Source organism: Lipotes vexillifer, unplaced genomic scaffold, assembly GCF_000442215.2.
Source record: "Lipotes vexillifer unplaced genomic scaffold, Lipotes_vexillifer_v1.1 scaffold408, whole genome shotgun sequence".
Lineage (NCBI taxonomy): Eukaryota > Metazoa > Chordata > Mammalia > Artiodactyla > Lipotidae > Lipotes > Lipotes vexillifer.
Window position 1 is genome coordinate 600,912 of NW_006787469.1, and position 23,087 is coordinate 623,998.

At 36.8% G+C, this 23,087-nt stretch overlaps 1 protein-coding gene across 1 annotated transcript in view; it reads left to right on the forward strand.

Annotated features, from left to right (window-relative positions):
* Positions 1 to 23,087, forward strand: part of ZNF106 (zinc finger protein 106) — a 32,157-nt gene that overhangs the window by 381 nt on the left and 8,689 nt on the right. The window contains 12 exon segments of the mRNA XM_007460130.1: positions 1 to 205; positions 3,474 to 5,654; positions 6,692 to 7,325; positions 8,494 to 8,563; positions 9,901 to 10,055; positions 10,139 to 10,199; positions 10,700 to 11,035; positions 13,016 to 13,796; positions 14,159 to 14,214; positions 15,320 to 15,465; positions 16,920 to 17,054; positions 21,757 to 21,873. The exon segment at positions 1 to 205 is cut by the window's left edge and continues 10 nt beyond it. Coding sequence (XP_007460192.1) covers positions 1 to 205; positions 3,474 to 5,654; positions 6,692 to 7,325; positions 8,494 to 8,563; positions 9,901 to 10,055; positions 10,139 to 10,199; positions 10,700 to 11,035; positions 13,016 to 13,796; positions 14,159 to 14,214; positions 15,320 to 15,465; positions 16,920 to 17,054; positions 21,757 to 21,873 — 4,877 coding nt within the window.

Genomic DNA, 23,087 nt, shown 5'->3' on the forward strand with positions numbered 1-23,087 from the left:
TCCCTAGGGACAGTAGTCATGAGTGCCGAGTGTGCGGGGTCACAGAAGTGGGTCTTTCTGCGTATGCAAAGCACATTTCTGGCCAATTGCACAAAGATAATGTTGATGCCCAGGAAAGAGAAGATGATGGAAAGGAAGAAGAAGAGGAAGATTATTTTGACAAGGAACTCGTTCAGTTAATAAAACAAAGGAAAGAACAAAGTCGGTAAGTAATAATTTTGATATTTTAAAAAGCCTATCTGAAACAGAATGTAGTAGAGAATACATTTTCCATTTACATTCTTTTCAGCCTATAGCATTCAGACTTATCTTTTTTAAATTAAATTTTGTTTTTTTATTGAAGTATAGTTGATTTACAAAGTTGTGTCACAGACTTATTTATCTTAATTATAAAGTTTACCTTGAAGTTGCTGTCTTATTTATAAGAGGCAATGGAATGCTTTCTTGAACTACTGTATTAACTCCTTAAAAAAAACCCCAAAAACTCAGTATTGACCCTACCTAAAAGCTAGCTATAGCTGCTATGTATCTGAATTTTACCATGTTGATAACTATGTTTAGAACTGTTTTTATTAGTTCCAAATTGTTTTTGATACCAATAAATTCGTATTTGGTATCCAGATTTTCTAGTGGAAAGGTATTAGTGAATAAGCTTCATTTGAATATGTTATATGGCATTTCTTATTTCATCCCTTAGGAAAAAATTGTTTTGCCTAATGTGAATTAACATGGTGCTTCTATCAAATTTGATTTATCCCTTTATTATTAATTTCTTCAGTAAATATTTATTGAATAAATTTATATTCAGTTGGACAGTGTCAGGATCATTTCAGCAATAGAAGTTTTATAGCTTGTACTACATAATTTCATACCTACATCTATAATTCAGGTATTAGTGTTTTGTATTTTAACATTACTGATTTGTGGTCTGAAGAGTTTAATTAGTGAAGCAGAAAATTTCAGATATGAGTAAAAGAGATATAGAACCAGTTATGAGGTGGGGTAATTTTTTAAGTCCTAGAACATGATAAACATTTCAAATTATAAAAATTTTAAAGATCCTTCTTGAATACTAGTTATCCCTGGTCTGTATTTCATTTTCAGTTAGAGGTTTAAATATAAAAAAGAAGTATTTTTTATTCTATATGCTAAAAGGGTTTTGAACAAGTCCTTGAAGGAGACTTTCTTAGTTTTAAAATGTCTGTAGCAACATGGTTCTTAAACTGTTTAGTTGCTTATCCTTCAAATGACATTCTCACTGCTTTCAGTATAGCTGTAGTTTACTCTTGTTTTAGGGTGTTGGAGCCTCTAGGAGACTAACTTCTATTTTTGTTCTTACACTCTTGTGCCACTATTAGCTTATCTGTGTAAATGATTAAACGTTAAGTCAGACGGTAAAAGAGCTTCTCAGTAAATTAGACATTCATGTTGTAGATACTATTCTTTGATCATTTTTATATGCCTCTTTGATGACCTATTTATAAAGTCATCTACTTATTTCTTCATGAGGTTTTTTTCTTTTTTCCTTCATGAGGTTTTTAGTTTATATTGTTCTTTCTGGGCTGTGGGTTTAGCTGCATGCTATTGTCCCCCTGACCTAGCCAATTCATGATGATTTAGGAATTTTACTTTGTGACTGACTTAAATTGCCCAATTCTCCTCATTTCTGGATCATAATTAGTAGAACCAAGTCAGTGATCTCCTTGGATGTCATAAGTTTCATACTGCCTAGAAACAAAAAAACAATTTGGTTAATGGTGGTATAAAAATCTTCCAAGTATCTGTAGTAACACTTGTCACTTGGGGACTTAGGGTCTCCTGTTTAGAAATAGTTGTAATTCATAATGTAAGTGGATGTTTGAACTTTTAGGTAAATTAACTTTTAATTCCGTCTTGTGAAAAAGGAGGAAATTCCAATTTGTGTCCAAAATCTTATAGACATTCGAAGCTTTTAAAGCCAGTTAAAGTCAATACTGAGTTTAAAATTTAAGGAGGGAACCCAACTGCCAAAACTTTGAGATTTTTATTCTATCAAGGTCTAGTGGTTAAGAATGTGGGCTCTAAACAGCCTTGTGGTTGCTAATGGGGAGGGGAGAGTTGGGGAGGGATAGACTGGGAGTTTGGGATTAGCAGATGCAAACTATTATATATAGAATGGATAAACAACAAGGTCCTACTGTATAGCGCAGGGAACTATATTCAGTATCCTGTGATAAACCATAATGGAAAAGAATATGAAAGAGAATGTATATATATATTTGTATATATATACATATATATGTATAACTGAATCACTTTGCTGTAATAGTAGAAATTAACACAGAATTGTAAATCAACTACACTTCAATTTTTAAAAAAAGAGCTCTAGAGTCAGACACCAAGGTTCAGATCTCTGCCGTAACACTAACTAGCTATCTTGCTCTAGGCAAGTTACTTAAGCTCTCTAATCCTCAGTTTCCTTATCTAAAAAGTAGGAATAATGCTACTTGCTGCAGAGTTGTGAAAATTAAATGAGATAATCTATGTAAAGTGATTAGCACTAAATGCCTTAGGATAAGTAGGTACTCAATACGTTTTAATTAGTATTATTCAATTTTTTGAGCACATACCACATGCTAAGCACTGAGCTAGGCATACTATAGGCACTTTTTAGAGAAAAATGGTTTTATGCCTATTCCTGTGATGTTTGCTTAAATTTATTCACGTTTCTGTGAGCTCCTTGTCTAACATGAATAGTTGAAACAGCTGTAGCTTCTTTATAAAAACCTCTAGCTCATGGAGCTCCTTATAGCACTTACTGTGCGTGCTACTTGTTATATGCTATTTTACTCCTGTTTGTGACCCTGCTTATTTCCTTAGCTAGATTATAAGCCCTTCAGGAAGAGGAAGTATACATAAAAGTTTTCTTTTACCACTAACAGTCACTGAATGTGTACTTAATAATAAAGTGTTTATTAATGAAAGTGATTATGCAAAGTAAAATCTTACCATTTAAAATAGGTTAAGAAACTGGGTTTTCAGAAAGAACCAACTATTGAAGAAATCATGGTATTAAGAGCAGGTGAATTTAAATTGTATTAACTATGATAACTAACCATAGCTACAAAATATACTTGTTCTTATTTTCAAAAAATTGTATAATATAAAAATAATAATTGGATGATAGGGACAAAATCCCAGGATATGCCGAGAGAAACAGGAGCAGGAGAGGGAAGATAGTATAAATGTGTCAAGTTTTTAATATTTTGGGGGTGATAGGAGACACAAGATGTTAATTTCTAATCAATAAATTGTGAAATATAAGTGTATATCATTTAAAGATATGAAAGCATCTACTATTTGAAATAAAAGTAGCCTCTGTTACATATTCTAGGTAACAGAGGAGGAAGGCAGAGGGGAAGTTTGGTGGGTTATGCCTTTAGAGGGACCAGGAGAACGCTTTTAAATCACTAATGAAAGACTTTTTTTTCCAGGCAAGATGAACCTTCCAATAGCATCCAAGAAATAAACTCTGATGACAGGCGATCCCAACGGAGACGAGAAGACCGAATTCCTTACCAAGACAGAGAGAGCTACAGTCAGCCAGCATGGCATCATCGTGGACCTCCTCAGCGGGACCGGAAATGGGAGAAAGATGGCTATAATAATACTAGGAAAAACAGCTTCCCGCATTCTTCGAGGAGTAGTGGTGGATCAAGAGGATGTTCTGGGTGGCATAAGGGTGTTGCAGGAGGCTCCTCAACTTGGTTTCACAACCATAGTAATTCTGGAGGTGGTTGGCATTCAAATAGTGGAATGGTAGATTGGAATCATAATGGCACAGGAAGGAATTCCAGTTGGCATTCTGAAGGAACAGGTGGCTTTTCCAGTCGGCATATGAACAGCAGTAACGGAAACTGGAAATCCAGTGTACGTAGCACAAATAGTTGGAATTACAGTGGCCCTGGAGACAAATTTCAACCAAGCAGAAACAGAAATTCTAACTGTCAAATGGAAGATGTGACTATGCTATGGAACAAGAAATCTAAGTCAAACAAATATAATCAAGAGAGATATAAGTGGCAGCGGCAAGAAAATGACAAAGTTGGTGCAGTCACCACATACAGAGGTCCTTCTGAAGGATTTACAAGTGATAAGTTTTCTTCAGAGGGCTTACTTGACTTCAATTTTGAGCATCTGGAAAGCCAAGCCACTAAACAAACAGATACCTTAGCTTCCAAAATTGGTGGGAAGAATGGCAGTGTGGCAAGGGAAAAGCTCCGTCGCTGGACTCCTTACCCTTCCCAGAAGACTCTGGATTTACAATCGGGAGTGAAAGAAGTCACTGGTAACAAGTTGGAAACGACAGATAAGCCTGTCTTTGATTTTAGCTTGATAACCACAGGAATACAAGAGCCCCAAACTGATGAAAGAAATAATTCTCCAACACTGAAAACCCAAAAAGAAACACATACTAGATCTCTTAATCACAAAGCCACTTCTGACTGCACTGCTTCCTATGAGGTAGTGAGAGAGGGCCCCATTGTAGAAAAACCTGAACAAGAGCATACCTTAAATAAGATGCCATTGCTAAAATCCCCACTCCTTCCAATTCCAATCACTAAATCAGCTCCTCAAAAGCAAGATTCAAAGAATCCCTCAAAAAACACCAAAACGAATTCTTTTTTTCCTGGAGAACACTCAAACCCCTTGAACAAACCCACAGTGGAAAATAATCAGGGTTCTTACATATCCAAATTGCGAAATTCAGGTCCTCGTGTTTTAAAAGGGCATAAAAGTACATTTGGAACTCACAGGGAACCTGATGAAAATTTAAGTGATACGTTACAAAAAGCCAAAGATGTGCTAGAGTGTAATGAGTCATTGCAAAATCCACTTCTTAGTGCTTCTAAAAGGACCAGGAATTATGCAAAAGCAAGTAGGAATGTAGAAGAGTCTGAAAAAGGATCTTTGAAGATTGAGTTTCAAGTAGACGCATTAGAAGATGAAAGTGATGGAGAGATATCTGATGCAGAAAAGAATGGAACAAAAATTGGAACCCTGGGTTCTGCAACTACAGAAGTTTTATCCTGCAGTACTCATGATGCTGATGAGAAAAGGGGGGATGACCAAAACCTGAAAACATCTAGAAAACCATCCACTTCCCCATGTAACTCAACAGTTCACCAGAAAGAATCTGAGTTACAAATGACATCTGTAGCCAGCCCACACTCTGACTTACTGCTAGATTTGAAAACCTCTCTAGAAGATGCACAGGTTGATGACCCTGTTAAATCTCATGTATCTTATGAAACAGAAGGCTTTGAGAGTACTAGCTTGGATGCTGAGCTTCAAAAAAACGATATAGGTCAGCCCTCAGGCCCTCTCCTGCCTGAACTAAGTAAGCTTGGCTTTCCTGCCTCACTCCAGAGAGATCTAACCCGTCACATTAGCTTGAAGAGCAAAACTGGAGCACACCTTCCTGAGCCAAACCTCAATAGTGCTCGCCGCATCCGCAATATCAGTGGTCATCGAAAGACTGAGACAGAGAAGGAGTCTGGGCTCAAGCCAACCCTCCGGCAGATTCTAAATGCATCTCGGAGAAATGTCAACTGGGAACAGGTCATTCAGCAAGTTACCAAGAAAAAGCAAGAGCTAGGCAAAGGCTTACCCAGGTGTGTGCCTCTTTTCAGTATCCACTTCCCTTTTTTTCTTTTAAACTTACCCTTTGACTCTGGTCAAGAGAATTCTCCTTGTTAAATTTAATTAAATGTTTGCAAAAAATATATGTTGTAGATGTCTGGTTTAAATATCCAGGAGTGACTACTTGCCTACTCTATAACAAATGGAATAAAGTGTTTCCTAGCAGGGAATTCAGGTTAAAAAGAAGCACACCTACTTCTGAGAAATGAAGTAGGGACAAGGAAAAAACTTAGAAATCTAGCACTTTGGTGATAAGGGCCATAAAGTGACAGCATAAAAAAAGTCAATCTATAGCTCTGTATCTATCTATAGATCTTAATGAGTGGTACAACTTTTACGTATAACTGTTCTCATTACCTTTTACTTAGAACGTGTGGATGGTTAGTCTTCTGTATTTGCTCTGGGCATTTGTATTTGTGATCACAAAATACTTTCTCCTAAGTACTTGTGTAATAGTTTGGCTATTCATCTTATGTTGAGGCACTAAACTTTTCTGAATGGTAAAGCAGTATTCAACATAGGTTTGCTACTTGAAAATCATCCTGCTTTATAAATACATAGCCCTGTAGGCTTAAATTTCTATCCTTGTCGAAATAACATACTTATTGTGCCCCCTTTTCTTTTCCTGTAACTTGTGAGTATCATTGAGATTATAAAGTTCTTAGCATGGTGTCTGCTGCTTGTAAATGCTTAATAAACATTTTTGTTTATTTTTTATTTGTTTGCTGTTAAAAATTACGTATTTATTATTGTTGATTTAGAGCTCCATATTAAATAAAACCCTCAGTTTTTATTCCCTCCTTTTGTATATAGCTGTATACAAATATCTAATTTGGTACTTGTTACATTATAATACTTATTATGTTTAGAACTCTTAATGCTCCTTGAGGGCAGAAACCATCTATTTATATTTGTAACCTCAGTGCTTAACAGAGTCTGGCACATTAAGTGGTGCCCCCTCTCCCAACCATGTCTGATTAATTATTTTTCCTTTTCTTTCTTTCTCGAGGTTCGGCATCGAAATGGTGCCTCTAGTTCAGAATGAACAAGAGGTCTTGGATTTGGATGGGGAGCCTGATCTGTCCAGTCTAGAAGGATTCCAGTGGGAAGGTGTTTCCATTTCTTCATCCCCTGGGTTGGCAAGGAAGCGAAGCCTTTCAGAGAGCAGTGTGATCATGGACAGGGCTCCTTCTGTGTTCAGCTTCTTCAGTGAGGAAGCTACAGGCAAAGAAAATGAGCCCCAGCAGATATTTTCACCTCATAACTCATTGAGGTCTGCACAGAGTCAAAAAACAACCATGGGCCTTAAGCAGGAAATGACACCTCTAGCTGCCTCCCTAAGAACAGGTGAAAGAGCTGAAAATGTTGCTACTCGAAGGCGACATAGTGCTCAATTATCATCTGACCATACGATACCTTTGATGCATTTGGCAAAAGACCTGCACAGCCAGGAGAGCTCTACACCACTTTCAGAGAATCACAATGCCCAGGAGAGTAATGGAGAAGGAAACTCTTTATCATCAAATGCATCCTTAGCCCTTGCAATCTCCAGTTTGACAGATGCAGCCACAGACAGTAGCTGTACTTCTGGTGCTGAACAAAATGATGTCCAGAATATTAGAAAGAAACGAAGAGCCACTGGAGTGAGTATGATTCCTGTGCTTTTTGTAGAACATTTCATGTGGTGACTTGGCCTTAATTAGAAAGACTTAACTGTTTAATTTTTCTTGGGTATCTGGGGTTGTGGTTCTCCCTACTCTGGAATAAAAGATTTCTGAAGCTTACTCTTACTTTCATATTCTTATCCTACTGGATTCTTTAACTGATTCTTTAACTAACTCTAGTGAGTTAGATGTAATTGAATATGAATGTATAGTACTAGGAAAATATGAAGTCATCTCTAAAACTAGTATCTAAGCCAATGATTCTTTGTATCACCTGACCAAGGAATGAGCCACATCTTCAGCTGTAACTTTATCTGTTTTCATGATGCATTCTGTACTGCTGAAGAAAGGTACTCTAGTGTTGCATTTGTAGGGCATGTGTGCTTGTTGGACCCAGGACTACTAGGCTTAACACTAAGGTAGTTTTATACCATGAGAGTACATCTATATGAGCATAGTCTTAGTCTCTGTTACTCTATCTTTTGTACTTAAGTTACCCAGCCTGGTCTTTTTAGAATCCATTACTTCACTGATACTTCTCTTTTGGCACCTCTGATGTTAATATTGCCTAACCCTTTCAGGAAACCTTTCTGAAAAGAAAGAGTTGCTGGTGGTAATATAGTCTGGAATCTGTCATTGTGTGAAAATGGGCTGTTTCCTTTAATATTGGGACAATATAACAAAGTAGTTATTCCAACTCTACTCCTTTGAGCTAGATGCTGTAGTGGATATTATTGGATGAGAGATTGTCTTATGACAAAGCTAATATCTTGGGGCTTGTCTCAGGCTGTTGAGTTTTTGGTTGTAAAGATTTTCTTGCTGAATTCTAAAGTAGAAACTATGAAATCAGATACATGTATTATTAGCTTTTACCAAGGTGATATGCTTTGCCTAAGCCCTGTGGGATTAGCATCCCTCTAGGTTGCTAGGGAGGTACTTGACCTTGGATTGTATTTTTTTTTAATCAGATACATTCATTCAACTAATATGAGTTCATACCATGTTCATGAGACTCCTACTGCCCTGTTAGAGATGGTAGCAATAATGAAGAATAATGTATGACTATCTTAGAAATGGTTCTTTTTTTCCCCTCCTGGATAATGGCCTTTACATATTTAATATTATTCAATTTTCTTTATCTCCTTAGGATGGATCTTCTCCTGAACTCCCAAGTCTTGAGAGAAAAAATAAAAGAAGGAAAATTAAAGGAAAGAAAGGTATAGTATAGAATATTCTGGCAGAAAGAAATTGTTCTTACAGCAATTCACCCTTTTTACAACTTGATACAGAGTGTAGCTTATCAAACATGGAATGCCCATTTATTTGTTTATTTATATTTGATATTTTTGTGATCTTGCTTAAGGGCATAGAAAAAGTTTGATTTCCTACTATATCCAGTTGCAGCTGTAGAAGAAATATATGATGCCACCTAGACCTGAAAGCTAAAGTTAATATATATCTTGGACAAATTGAATTCAGTGTATAGCTAGAAAGTGTCACTGGGCCTTTTCAGTGGGGTGAAGAGGAATAGGACATTTAGTAAAAATTTTATCCCTCTTGGTCATTTATAGCCATTTCTCTCACTTTCCATTTTTGAGGCATCTTGGTTGCTTTTCTCATGTGAGTTAAGTAGAGAAGTTATTAGTGTGGCTCCCTGACTGATATGCTTCTATGACTCTTGCCTTACACTGACTCTAACACCGTTAGGGTATAAGGGCTAGTGCAGGAAGTGATTGGATGAACTTTCGGTGATTGAATGTGATAGATAAGGTGGGAGTCAAGGGTGACCTCATTTTCTGGCTGTGGCAATTGGGTAGATGATGGCATTATTTGTAGAGCTAGAAAATTCCATGAGAGTTTCAGGTTGAGGGTAGAGGAAGATGGTGAGTTTCCTTTTGGATCCCTTGAGTTAAAGGACTTTAGAGACACCTAGGTAGAGTTATCAAGTTGGTAGTTGGATATGTGGGTCTGGAGTTTAGGGAAGAGGTCTTGGAGTATTGAATGGGAAAGAGGCAAACATAAAGATGACAAATACGTGCACATAGTAGAACATTTTATTTAAAGTAACTTAAGTGTACTGTTTCAAAGCTATATTTTTCTTCAGGATGCCTTTTGTAATAAAGAGAAATACTTTAAATTAACAGACTAGAAAAATATGAATCGGGAAGAGAGTGCAAGCAGTTCAGGTTTGGGGCCCAATCTAAGCCAAAGCCTTGGGTGAAGAGGGTAGTAGATAAAGGAACATGGGAAATGAAACCTACAGGAGTTGATTTGCCTGGGGCAGAGATTTTGCTTGGAAGGGTCATGGTGGAAGATGGTGATTTGGTAAATTGGTACCATGTGGTGGTATGCTTGAAACCATGAGGCTTGGTTTCTGACAGCATCAGGCTTGACTACATGATTTGTACAATTTGATGAGTCTCCTTCCAGTGACCTAGTGGGGAGAAAATAAAGGGCTGTCCTAGACAATTGATGCAGTTCCATCTTCTGAGGAACTGTATTATTAAAGAGAAGTCTCCAGTATTAAACTGAACCTTATGGTTTCTTTTGACAGAACGATCTCAGGTTGACCAGCTGCTGCATATTTCTTTAAGGGAGGAAGAACTAAGCAAATCATTGCAGTGCATGGATAACAACCTTCTGCAAGCCCGTGCAGCTCTTCAGACAGCTTATGTTGAAGTTCAGAGGCTACTTATGCTCAAGCAGCAGGTAGTAGCAGATGGAATGTATAGTGAAAATGGATCATCTTGAAGTTGGATTTAAAAATGCTTAACAAAATACTTTATTTTTAGATAACTATGGAGATGAGTACCCTGAGGACCCATAGAATACAGATTCTACAGGGATTACAAGGTATTCAGAGAATCTGATGGATTGGACCCTCTGTAACTTGTTACTTTTTGGTTCTCTATGGAGGGGAATTAAAATAGTTATGAAAAAGTTAATATGATTTTTCTCGTGTCTCCTTGGTTTCATCCTGCTATAGAAAGGCCTGTGAGACTGTATATCCCCAAAATGCTTATCAGTGGAGGTAATGTTACAGAAAGAGTCCTGGGTTAGGAATCCCAAGACTAGGGGTCACATTTTGGCTCTTCTTTTAGTACCGATGTGACTTTGGATAAGTCACTTAAAATCTGAAAAATTGGAATATTAGTGCCTGTTCTGTCTGTATCTTTGGTGGTTATATATATATAATATATATATTATATATAATATAGCTTATATAATAATCTATTTTAAAGAATTATGAGGGTTTTTAAAATTCTCTTTTAATCTTTAAAAATACAAATTGGCTCAGAAATTAGTGGCTTTTCAGGTAACATTTTTGCATTTGTGTATGTTTCCCATTCTAGAAACATATGAACCTTCTGAGCATCCAGACCAGGTTCCCTGTAACCTTACACAAGAACAAAGGAACATTAGATCTCAAACATCTGATGGCACACTGCTGCCTACTCCTTTTTTCCCGGTTTTCCTGGAGGCTTCATCTTCCCATGTGTCTCCATCATCCACTGGAGCCCCCCTCCAAGGAATCACATCTACTTTCCAAGCCCATGGCAGTGTTCCTGCTCCAGACTCATCGGTTCAGATTAAACAAGAACCCATGTCTCCTGAACAAGATGAGAATGTGAATGCTGTGTCACAAGGCTCTGCTTGCAATGTGTCCAAGGAATTACTGCAAGCTAATAGTATGTAAACTTTTCTCTGGGTTAAGGGCAACCCTGTAGTGGGTCTACGGCAATTTTATATCAGTGATGTAACATCATACTTGCCCATTAAAACTGAAGTTATTACAGTTTTTCTTGAAGTTTTCTTATTTAGGAAGATTATTTAAATATTTGGTAACCTTTTTCTAATTTTCTCTAATGTAGGATTACTGAAGTGACTTTGGATTAGCACTTAACAGGTTTCATTTATTAGGATTGTGCAGAATTATTTGGTTTTTGTGAGATAAATGGCATTGAAGTTGTTTAGTCAATTTTCTAGATATATCCTCTGAATTTCTCATTACTTAACTATCTTTATCATTTCAAGTACAAACTAGGGTTAATATAGACCTTAGGAGCAGGTGGCCATGATGAAAGGCAGAGGGCTCTGGGGTTTGGAATCATCTAATAGAAACTTGGGTGTTTTTGAGAAATAGCCAGGGTTTTTACTCTCTTCATAAAATAATTCTTACCTCGTTACCATTTGAGAATAACTTCCAAGCTATTTAAAATCTCATCTGAAGTTTGCATAACCACAGTGGTGCTACATTGAAAATTAAGTAAGAAGCAAACAGGGACTTCCCTGGTGGTCCAGTGGGTAAGACTCCACCCTCCCAATGTAAGGGACCCGAGTTCGATTCCTGGTTGGGGAACTAGATACCCCATGCATGCCGCAACTAAGAAGTCTGCATGCTGCAACTAAGAAGTCCGCATGCTGCAACTAAGAAGCCCGCATGCTGCAACTAAGAAGCCTGTGAGCTGCAACTAAAGATTCCACCTGCTGCAGCTAAGACCCGACACAGCCTAAATAAACAAATAAATAAATAATAAATAAATAAATATTAAAATGAAAGAAGCAAACTGATATTGTGTGATTTTTTTTTTTGAGCAAAAACAAAAAGTCTGAAGAATTATCCTACATTTTGCTATCTGTTGCAACACTAATCATTGATATCTACATCAAATGTATATTATCTTTCATATTGAATTATGTTATTTTTATATGGATACTGTTTAGTAGTTTTTAAAAACTAGTAGTATTTTTTTCAAAAATAGCTTGTATTTTATTTCCTTTTCTGATTGCAAAACTAATTCATGTTCATTGTAAAAAATTGGGAAACTATAAAAATGTGGATTTGTTATTTTGTTATATATTTCAGTCTTTTAAAATTATAAATGTTTATGTGTTTACATGAGACTTTATACAAAGGACAAGTCATAGTCTGTTATAACTTGATCTTTTTCCCACTTAATTATCATGATCATTTTCCTGTGTCATAAAAATAATTCATCTAAAACACTATTTTACTAGTTGTATAAAATTTCAGAAGTTGCATAATATGAATATACAATAATTTATATAATCTTTGAATATTTACGTTTTTTCCTTTTTTGTATTCTGTATGATGCTGCATTGTATATGTCTTTGAGTATGTCTGTGATTATTTCATCAGTTTAAATTTCTAGACATGAAATAAGTCAAAGAAAAATAGACATTTTAAGCCAGCTGACTTTTTAACTGCTAGTATGTAGCTAAATTGGATGATATACAGGTAAAATGCATAATGAAAACTTCTAAGAAATAAAGGTGAAAGCACTTTAGCTAAATAGATATTTGTGTCTACTAAGAATAAAACACATGGTTAAATATGTGGACATTTCAAACAAGAAAAAAGATCAATAGAAACAATCCCTGCCCATAAAAGGAGCTTTTGTAGGGTATAAGACATGCATGTAATTTGTGAGATTAATGCAAGGCAAAGTATATAAATACTGTAATAGAAATATGTGTAGGTTATGGGAAGCTGAGGGGTGAGATAACTAAACCATGACTGTTAAAGTTGTTAACATATCGAAATGTCATTATTTGATAGAAGTTCAATCAGTGATAACTGTAGTTTATGACTACAAATACCAGACACAAAAACGATGGAATAATTCTTTTTTTCCTTCTCAATTCAGGAGAGATCAGTGACAGTAGTCCAGTTTATCCAGTTATCACTGCAGCATTGTCCTTATCAGAGCTAACAGAGAGATTCCATGAGCCTAGCCAAGAACTGAAGTTTTCTGTGGAGCAAGGAAATACCAGAAACAGAGGGAACAATCCCTCTTCCCAATCAGCTGGTCTTCCTAGCATAAATAAAGAAGGTGAAGAGCCAAACAGAGGCAACAGCGGGTCTGAAGCCTGTACCAGTTCTTTTCCAAGATTGTCCTTTGCTTCAGAAACCCCTTTAGAGAAAGAGCCCCACTCTCCAGCTGACCATCCAGAACAACAGGCAGAGTCCACTCTGACATCAGCTGAAGCTAGGGGGAACAAGAAAAAGAAGAAACTTAGGAAGAAGAAAACTTTGCGGGCTGCCCATGTTCCTGAGAACAGTGACACTGAACAGGATATATTTACTGCTAAACCTGTAAGGAAAGTAAAAACTGGAAAGTCCACTAAAGGGGGGAAAGTGACAACCTCCACCTGGGAAGATAGCAGAACTGGTCCAGAACAAGAGAGTGTCAGAGATGAACCAGATAGTGACTCGTCTCTGGAAGTCCTAGAAATTCCTAATCCTCAGTTAGAAGTGGTAGCCATTGATTCTTCTGAAACTGGAGAAGAGAAACCAGACAGCCCATCTAAAAAGGATATTCGTAACTCCACAGAGCTAAACTCATTAGAAACTTCTCGCTCTGGTTGTGATGAAGTTAGCTCTACCAGTGAGATTGGCACCCGTTATAAAGATGGCATCCCTGTAAGGTAAGGACACCGTGTTGGTCCAATCAGAACAGCTTTCACCATTCTATTCTTGAAAAATAGAACTTTTTGTTCTGAATCAGAATTTTTTTAAAGAGTCACATTTATAGAAAATCAGTAGGGATAATGGGTATGGAAGAATCAAGCCTTAGCAATGGAGGTTTTCTGTTTTCTCATTTGTGTTGTAAATATTTACTGTACTTTTATTTCCTTTCATATAGAAATTTCACATGGAAAAACCGATCTCTTATATCATTGCTGTTTTGTCCATTGTTTAGAACAATCTTTTGAGTCAGGAAAATACAAGTTTTACTGCCTGGCCTGTTCACACAGATGCTAAGAAGACTTTTGCTATTATTTTGTAGTGTGGCAGAAACTCAGACTGTGATCTCCTCCATAAAAGGATCAAAGAACTCTTCAGGTATTTGGTTGTTCAGTTTTATTTAAATTAATCACAGAAAAAAAGGCTTGTAAATATTAGAGCCAGGGTTTAAATCTACTTAAATATGCTTATACGATAGGGGACGGGGACTGGGCTTGTTACCAAGAGGATTGCTTTGACCAGCAGTTATGGTATTCCTAAATCCTCAAATCCTGGCATTTCAGTTTCTTACTCCCATCTCTTACCTGGCTGTCTTACGTGTTCAACTAATTAGTATAGTTGGCCTTCTGTATCTTCGGTTCCGCATCTATGGCTTCAACTAACTGCAGATTGTGTAATATGCATTTATTGGAAAAAAAAAACTTTTGTATAAATGGACCTGCACAATTCAAACCATGTTGTTCAAGGGTCAGCTGTAAACAGGAGGATGTGTATAGGTTATATACAAATACTACACCGTTTTATATAAGGGGCTTGAGCATCCGTGGATTTTGGTGTGTGGGGGGGTGCGGGGGTCCTGAAACCAGTCCCCTTTGGATACCAAGGGACAGTTGTATTAAGGTTTTGTTGGCTCTGGGGGGTTTTGCTTTGAGAAGGAGCTACTTAAAAAATAATGCCTTGGGCTTCCCTGGTGGCGCAGTGGTTGGGGGTCCGCATGCCGATGCAGGGAATACGGGTTCGTGACCCCGTCCGGGAAGATCCCACATGCCGAGGAGCAGCTGGGCCCGTGAGCCATGGCCACTGGGCCTGCGCGTCCGGAGCCTGTGCTCCGCAACGGCGGAGGCCACAACAGTGAGAGGCCCGCGTACCGCAAAAAAAAAAAAAAAAAAAAAAAAAAAAAAAAATAATGCCTTACTCAACAAGGTAACTGGCAGCAGAGGAAACTGGATGTGGAAAGATACTTGGTGCCTTATGGGTATCACTCAAAGCTCACTATATAAGTATCTTGTTCCGAAGTGAAAGGTCTTCCCTGCCTTATTATAAAATCTTCATAATGAAGATCACTAATGAAAATGTGGTGTTTTGCTGGGGGAACTAGGCTTTAAGGAGAATCCAGAGACCACTTTTTCGTAATGGTTTAAATTTTTTAGTATCTTTTGAGACACAAGCAGACACATCTCTGAAACATATTCTTGTTTTCTAGAAATATCTTCAGAGCCAGGAGATGATGATGAGCCCACAGAAGGGAGCTTTGAGGGGCACCAAGCTGCAGTGAATGCAATTCAGATATTTGGGAATTTACTGTATACCTGTTCAGCAGATAAAACTGTCCGAGTTTATAATCTCGTGGTAAGTTGATACATCAATTTGAATATTTTTGCTTGGTTGCAGGTTTTAGAAATTCCAAGTAGCTCTCTCTTAGACTAGGAGTTTATTTGCTGTCCAGAGATGGAGTGGGCTTTAGACTAACTTTAGATACAGTTGATCCAGCGGCTCAGTGGGGTCACTGGAGACTTAATTTCTTTCTTTATTTCCATTCTGCCTTCTCTAATATCACCTTTTCCTAAAGCAAGTTCTCCTGCTCACAGATAGATGTCAGTAGCCACAGGGGTTTCTTTTCCCTCCCACCACCAAAAAAGGGTCCTGTGCTTTCCTCTCTGAACAGTCACTTGGCAAAAGGAAATGGGATTAAAGCAATAGGCTCGCGACAGTCAGGTCCCAGCCCTAGAGTTGATGCTGAGGTCTGTCACATAGCTGCTACATAATAGAGAAGGGATAGAGTGAGTACTGGGGAAGTAGTCAATATAAGAGGAGGCATTTTCCCTGAGAGTTGATTAATTATCCCGGTTATTAAGAAGAGCAGTGGTCTTCCACTACCCCACACTTAGGATAATCTGATGCTCATTACTCTCAATTTTCATAGAATGGACTTTTGAGTTTTGAGTCTGGTATGCATCGAACTAATTCTGTTTATCCACAACGATAGCCAAGAAACTTTAGGAACACTATGTTTGAACAAATGTGAAAATATTTGAAACCGATGAAGTCCTTGAAAATCAAAAGGTTAGAGAGATGATGGACTGAGAAAATGTTTGCTGTAGGCAACAGGTATATAGGTTCCTTTAGCCTAATAATGTGAGGGCAACAGGTATGACTGAAGGAAGGAAGCAGTGGTACCAGGACGTGTGACTGTAAGATTTGGGGAATTGGCTCTAACTCTGAACTGAAAGGTAAGTATAGGTATATATGTACATTCTAAATATATGACAGTATGTGCACAGAGACAACAGGATGTTCCATTATGAAACCACACCTGGAATACTAGACCTGTGATGGCACCTGACATGTCTTTGAATATTGTGGTGCATTCTCTGCATACTGATCAAATGCAGGAACTTATCTGGGTTATTAGCTATAGTTTGGATTTGCTAGCTTTTTGGTCCATATGTTGGAGAACCTTGCCCTAAATATTAACTAAAATTCTGATCTGTCTTATAGCAAATTGCCCTAAGTATTGGATTGGCCAAAAAGTTTGTTCAGGTTTTTCTGTAACATCTGTGGAAAAACCCAAATGAACTTATGGTTCAGTTAACATATAGTTGCAGGTATCTCAGTACATGTGACTGTTTGCTGGGCATTCAGTGAACAGGTATTTACTGAACACCTTTTGATACCAGGTAATATTCTAGACTCTGAGGCTACAACAATGAACTGTATGTTTTAGCATCATTTTTTTTTGAGGAAATGCATTATCTAATCCATTTATATCCACAAGTAATGATCGGAACTGTACTTGACTTTAGAGTCGGAAGTATATTGGTGTCTTTGAGGGCCATACCTCCAAAGTGAACTGCCTCCTGGTTACTCAGACCTCTGGGAAGAATGCTGCCCTTTACACTGGTTCCAGTGATCACACCATTCGCTGCTATAATGTTAAGGTAAGTGGGTCCAGCAAAATCAAATGTGATAATATTGAAACACTTTGACTGTATTTACTGTGTAGAGTGGAGACACTGAGACAGATGCTTCATTCTGTTCACTTTCTTGCTTCTGAACTTACTCCAGTACCCTGTATAGCCTTTGGAAGAAATGAGGCTTAGATCTAAACCATGTTTTCTGTCTCTCTCCACCAGTATCTTTTCACTTACTACTATTAATAATATACCTCCTTTGATCTTTTCAACAGTTACTCTTGATTTTTATTTTCATATCATATGCCAAAATTAATACTAGAGAGAAAACAAAATGTTTAAATTTTTTAAACCTGAAAACATAGAAGTAGATATCTCCTCTGAGAAAGAATTTTCTAAATGTATTGTAAGAAATGAGAGAAAATCATTTGCATTAAATATATATATTATAGGACTTCCCTGGTGGCACAGTGGTTAAGAATCCGCCTGCCAATGCAGGGGACACGGGTTTGATCCCTGGTCTGGGAAGATCCCACATGCTGCAGAGCAACTAAGCCTGTGTACCACAACTACTGAGCCTGTGCTCTAGAGCCCATGAGCCACAACTACTGAGCCCACGTGCCACAACTACTGAAGCCCATGCTCCTAGAGCCCATGCTCCACAACAAGAGAAGCCACCACAGTGAGGAGCCCCCGCACCGCAAAGAAGAGTAGCCCCCGCTCACCACAACTAGAGAAAGCCCGTGCACAGCAGCAAAGACCCAATACAGCCAAAAATAAATAAATTAATTAATTAATTTAAAAATATATATACACATATATTCTTTAAAAGATTTGATTATTTAAGACAAAATTTATAATACCAAAGATTAGGTTTTTAACATATATAGATGGAATGTGAGGATGGAATTGTGCCGGTGCAAGGTTCTTATATTTTATTGGGGATAAATCAGTTTTACTTTGAACTAGATTGTTACAATTTAAAGAGGTAATCTCCAGAAGGCTGGCTCACAGCTTCAGTGTGCATCAGATAGACCTGAAGAGCTTATTAAAACACATATTACTGGACCCCACTCCCAGAGCTTCTGATTCAGTAGGCTTGGGATAGGGCCCAAGAATTTACATTTCTAACATGTGATACTGATGCTACTGGTGTAGGGGCCACACTCTGAGAACAGCTGCCCTAGAGCAACCACTAAAAGAATAAAGCAAAGAAAGACAGCTAAAAAATTTAATAGAGGAATTAAAATAGTATACTAAAAAACACTTGTTTAATGCAAAACAAGGCAGAAATGGAGGAACAGAGAAATAAAAATGAGACAAATAGAAAGCAAGTTGGAGTTTAAATCTAGCCATATTTAATAATTATATTAAATGTGAATTAACACTAAAAACAAAAGGCAGAGATTGACTAGCTAAAGAACAAACATCAAAATCTGTGCTGTCTACAAGACACACCTTTTAAATTCAGACACAAGTAGGTTGAATTAAAAGAATGGAAAAAAATGTACTATGCAAATAATAACAAAAAGAGCTAGAGTGATTATGTTACTATCAGGCAAATAGACTTTAAGACAAGGAATACTACTGAGACCAGGGTGGCATTCCATAATGATAAAAATGTTAATATAGCAGGAAGATAGAACAGTTAGAAATGTGTGTACGTAATAACAGCACCAAAATATGTAAAGTAATACTGATAGAACTACAGAGGAGAAATAGACAAATCCACAATTATAGTTGAAGACTTCAATACCTCTCTCAATACTTGATAGAGTACTGGACAGAAAATCATCAAGGATGTAGAAGAACTGGAAAATACCATTAACAAACAAGATCTAATTAATATAGTTTAAAAAAATTAACATTTATAGACTCTGCCACCCGAAACAGCAGCATACACATTCTTTCCAAGTGCATATGGAGCATTCACCAGTATAGACCATTGCTGGATCATCAAATAAGTCTTAGTCTTATTGAGAATCTTAATTAAAAGGATTGAAATCATTTAGATTATGTTCTCCAACCACAGTGGAGTTAGAAATCAATAACAGAAAGAAATCCACCAAAAAAAAGAAGAGAAAGAAATCTTGGAAGTCTGCAAGTAAGGGGGAATGAAATAGCATACTTCTAAGTTACCCATGATTCAAAGAAGTCACAAAGGAAATTAGAAAATATCTTGAACTAAATGAAAATGAGCATCCAGCTTAACATTTGTAGGATAGCTAACTCATTGCTGAGGGGGAAATTTCTAGTTTTAAATGCTTATATTAGAAAAAAAAGTTTAAAATCAATTATCTGAGTTTGTAAGAAAATAGAAAAAGTTAAACCCAAAATAGATATATAAAGGAAATAATAAAGAGCAGCATGGAAACCACCAATTTATAAAACTGACACACAATAGGGAAAAATCAGTGAGACAAGAAGCTATTTTTTGAAAAGATAAATTAAAAAAAACTTTTAGCTAAATTGATCAAAACAAAGAGAAGCCACAATTTCAAATATCCTGAATGTAAGAAGGAACCTCATAACAGCGTTATTAATCAGTATATCCATCAACTGATAAATGGATAAATGTATATAAAAAGTGGAATAATACTAGCAACAAAAAGGAATAAACTATTCATACATGTAGCAACATGGATGGATCTCAAAAACATCATGCTCTAGGGGAAAGAAGTCATATGTAAAAGACTACATACTGAATGTTCTCTTAATATGGAATTCTAGAAAAGGCAAAACTGTCAGAGTTGCCTGGGATGGCAGTGGGGACTGACTGAAAGAGGGTGCGCGGTAACTTTTTAGAGTGCTGGAAACGTTCTGAAAGTTGATTGTGGTAATGGTTGCATAACTGCATACTTTACTAAACTTAATGAAACATATATCTAACATGGTGAATTTTATTATATGGAAATAATACTTAAGTCTGTTGAAAATTGTAAACAGATTTTGGCAAGAAATTGTCTTAGGTAAAAAGAGGGAAAAATAGTTGTAACAGAACAGGATAAACATAGGGTTAATATCATATGTTGTAAGGAGCTTACACCTTTGAGAAATAGTAATCCCTACACATAAAATGAAAGACAGAAATTCTTTAAAAAGAGGATATACAAGTAACTATTTGAAAATAACAGTCTTATCAATAAATGGAAGTTAAAACAGAAGTTCAGTACCATTTTGACTTATAAAATTAGCAAAAACTTTTAAAAGATTTTTCAATGTTTTTAAGGGTTCTAACCCACAGTAGTATTTAGCATAGTGGGACTGTACATTAGTGAAAAAAATTCTTAGTTTTTGAAATTGAGGTGTAACTTTATATAGTAAAGTACATAAATTTTAAGTATACAGCTTGATGAATTTTTACACAGATACACATTTGTTTAACCAACACCAAGATCGAAACACAGATCATTCTCATCCCCCTAAAGCTTCCCTCATACACCTTCCACTCACCACCCCCAGCCAAAGAAAACCATTGTTCTGATTTCTATCATTATAGATTATATTTGTCTGTGCTTGAACTTCATATAAATAAACCATACTGGATGTATTCTTTCACATTAGCTTTAGCTCGCTATAATGTCTGAAATTCATCTTATAAGTTGCATGCACCAATAGTTCTTTTTTATTACGGCAACATATTCCGTTTCTCCTATAAAATTACAAAATGATCTCACATGGATGGGTTAGCCAGAGGCAACATATATCTTATCATTTGAGCATATTCACTGTCTTTTCCTTTATTTTACAGTTGCATATGCAGCATTTATATTTGTAATTTTATGCGGGGAAAGTAAAAGACTGACTCAGGTATGAAAGAAGGTTGGAAGAGATCAAAGGCTTTGATAGTCTACAGCTTTTATCATCCAACCCATAGGTTGTCCCATCCTACTATAGGATGGGACAAGTAGGTCCTACTTATAACTGTCTTGATTTTAGTGTCTGTGTCCAGGCCTCTTTAAAAAGCTAAACTTGGGCCTTTAGTCACTTAGTATCATTCAACAGCATTCAATCTTGAGCACTTACTATGTAACTGGCCCTGTTCTAGGTTCTAGGTAATTAGATTTTATCAATATAACCCAGTTCTGGAAATTCATGGAAATAGTTTCTTGAAGGTCAGCTCAAACTGTGTTTGTATCACCTGTATATGCATCAGAATTACGAAGGAAATTTTTAAAAACACATATTTCAGGGCCTGAATTAGAATCTCAGGGACTGGGGTGAAGCTTGGGGTTCTATATATTTTCAAAGCTTCTTGGGTAATTGTAGACCAGCTAACCTGATACTGGTTTGAAGGAGGCATTTGGGAGCTATTAAAATAGAGAATCAATTGCAGGAAAGTGCATATTTGATTAACGCAATTATCAGATCTACAACTATAATATTTATTTTCCTTTTTAAATGTCAAGTGCAGCTTTAACTTTATCTTTGGCTACTTAATTTAAGAGGCAAGAACCCAATCCATAGTGCCCTTTGAAGAATTTCTACATTCCAAATTAGAAACATAGGTAACATTAGAAGTTACATTTGTTTACTATATTACCTACAGCTTGAGGGTCTTTGGCTACATATTTCAAAGCAGAAAACAGTCTAAGATAGTCTTCTACAAAATAGAGGATGCTACATTTTCTTCCTCATAAAAAGTCATTTCACACTGTTCTCAGGAGGATTGTTTCACATCTTACTTGCCTTTAATCTCTGCTGATCAGGTGTTGTATGCTTTTATCAGACTCGAGAGTGTGTGGAGCAGTTACAGCTGGAAGACCGGGTTCTCTGCCTCCACAGTAGGTGGCGAATTCTCTATGCAGGACTGGCAAATGGCACTGTGGTCACCTTCAACATAAAGGTTAGTGGTTGGAGAGAGAAGGCTGAATTCCCATGCCACTTGAAAATGGTGTGAGTGTGTGTGGGAAGAAGTTGAAGGCAGACGTTTTCCTGTTTTTGTGTGTGTTTGAGAAAGCAACAGAATTAGCTGCTACTCAAAAATTTATCTCTGTTGTAAATGAAACAAGATGCTGCATTCTATCTGCTCAGGCCCAAGTGTGCCAGGACCAAAGTGTAACTCTACTAAATTAAACCAGGCCTGATGATTTGGGGCCAAATAATGAGTCATAGGTTAAACTAGTCTGTCTCATTTTAAGAATGACACCATGAAATGAGCTTAAATTCCTTTGAGTATGACGTTGATGTGGTTTGGAACTGATTTAGGGTTTCATGAGGGTAGCTTGTTCTTGACTTGAACTAAGTCAAGGTTTGCCTTCATGCCTGTGGGCCTCATTCTTTCCTGACCCAAATATAAATCCATTTGTTGAGCAAACCTTTATGGAGCACTATTACATGCTAGGTCTCAGGATAAGGCTTAGGAAATGAATACGGACCAGTTCTCAATGGCCCTGTGTGCTTTGTTAATGTAGTTGGACTTGTAAGCTTTAAAGTAAGAGAGACATGATCTAATTTGTACTTTAGAAAATGTCACTCTGGAGTTGAACAGGATGGAAAATACTGGTACTAGTAGAAGCTTGGAGACCATTTAGGAGGCTTTGTTATGGCAGCTGACATGAAAGATTAGACTAAGGTGAAGAGAAAATGGATAAAAGATGTAATTGGAGGTAGAAGTGATAGGTTTGGTTACTAGTTAGTTGTAGCATTCTATCCCGAGGCCATCTGGTCATCTTTTAACAGTGTGTTAGAATGTTACTGTGTTATGTCTTGTTACAGTATCATATGTTTAGTTAGTACCTACTATCTCTCCTTCTGCCAGCTAGCTGGAACTACTTACAAGGAATGCAATAAAATATGTCGTGGTTTCTGCCTTTAAGAAGCTTAAAATGAAATTAGAAGAAACTAGCACATATATAATCAAGTGTCAGATTATTTGGTTCACTAGATATGAATAGATCACAGAAGGGTAATTAGTAAAGGTTTTTGCATTCTAAATGCAAAGTGCTAACAACCTAGATTAGATTTGGTTAGGGCAATAGAAATGAAGACAGAATAGATTTAAAATATTTTAAAGGATAAAACTTGATAATTACCCAGTTCTCTTCTATTTTGTGAGAT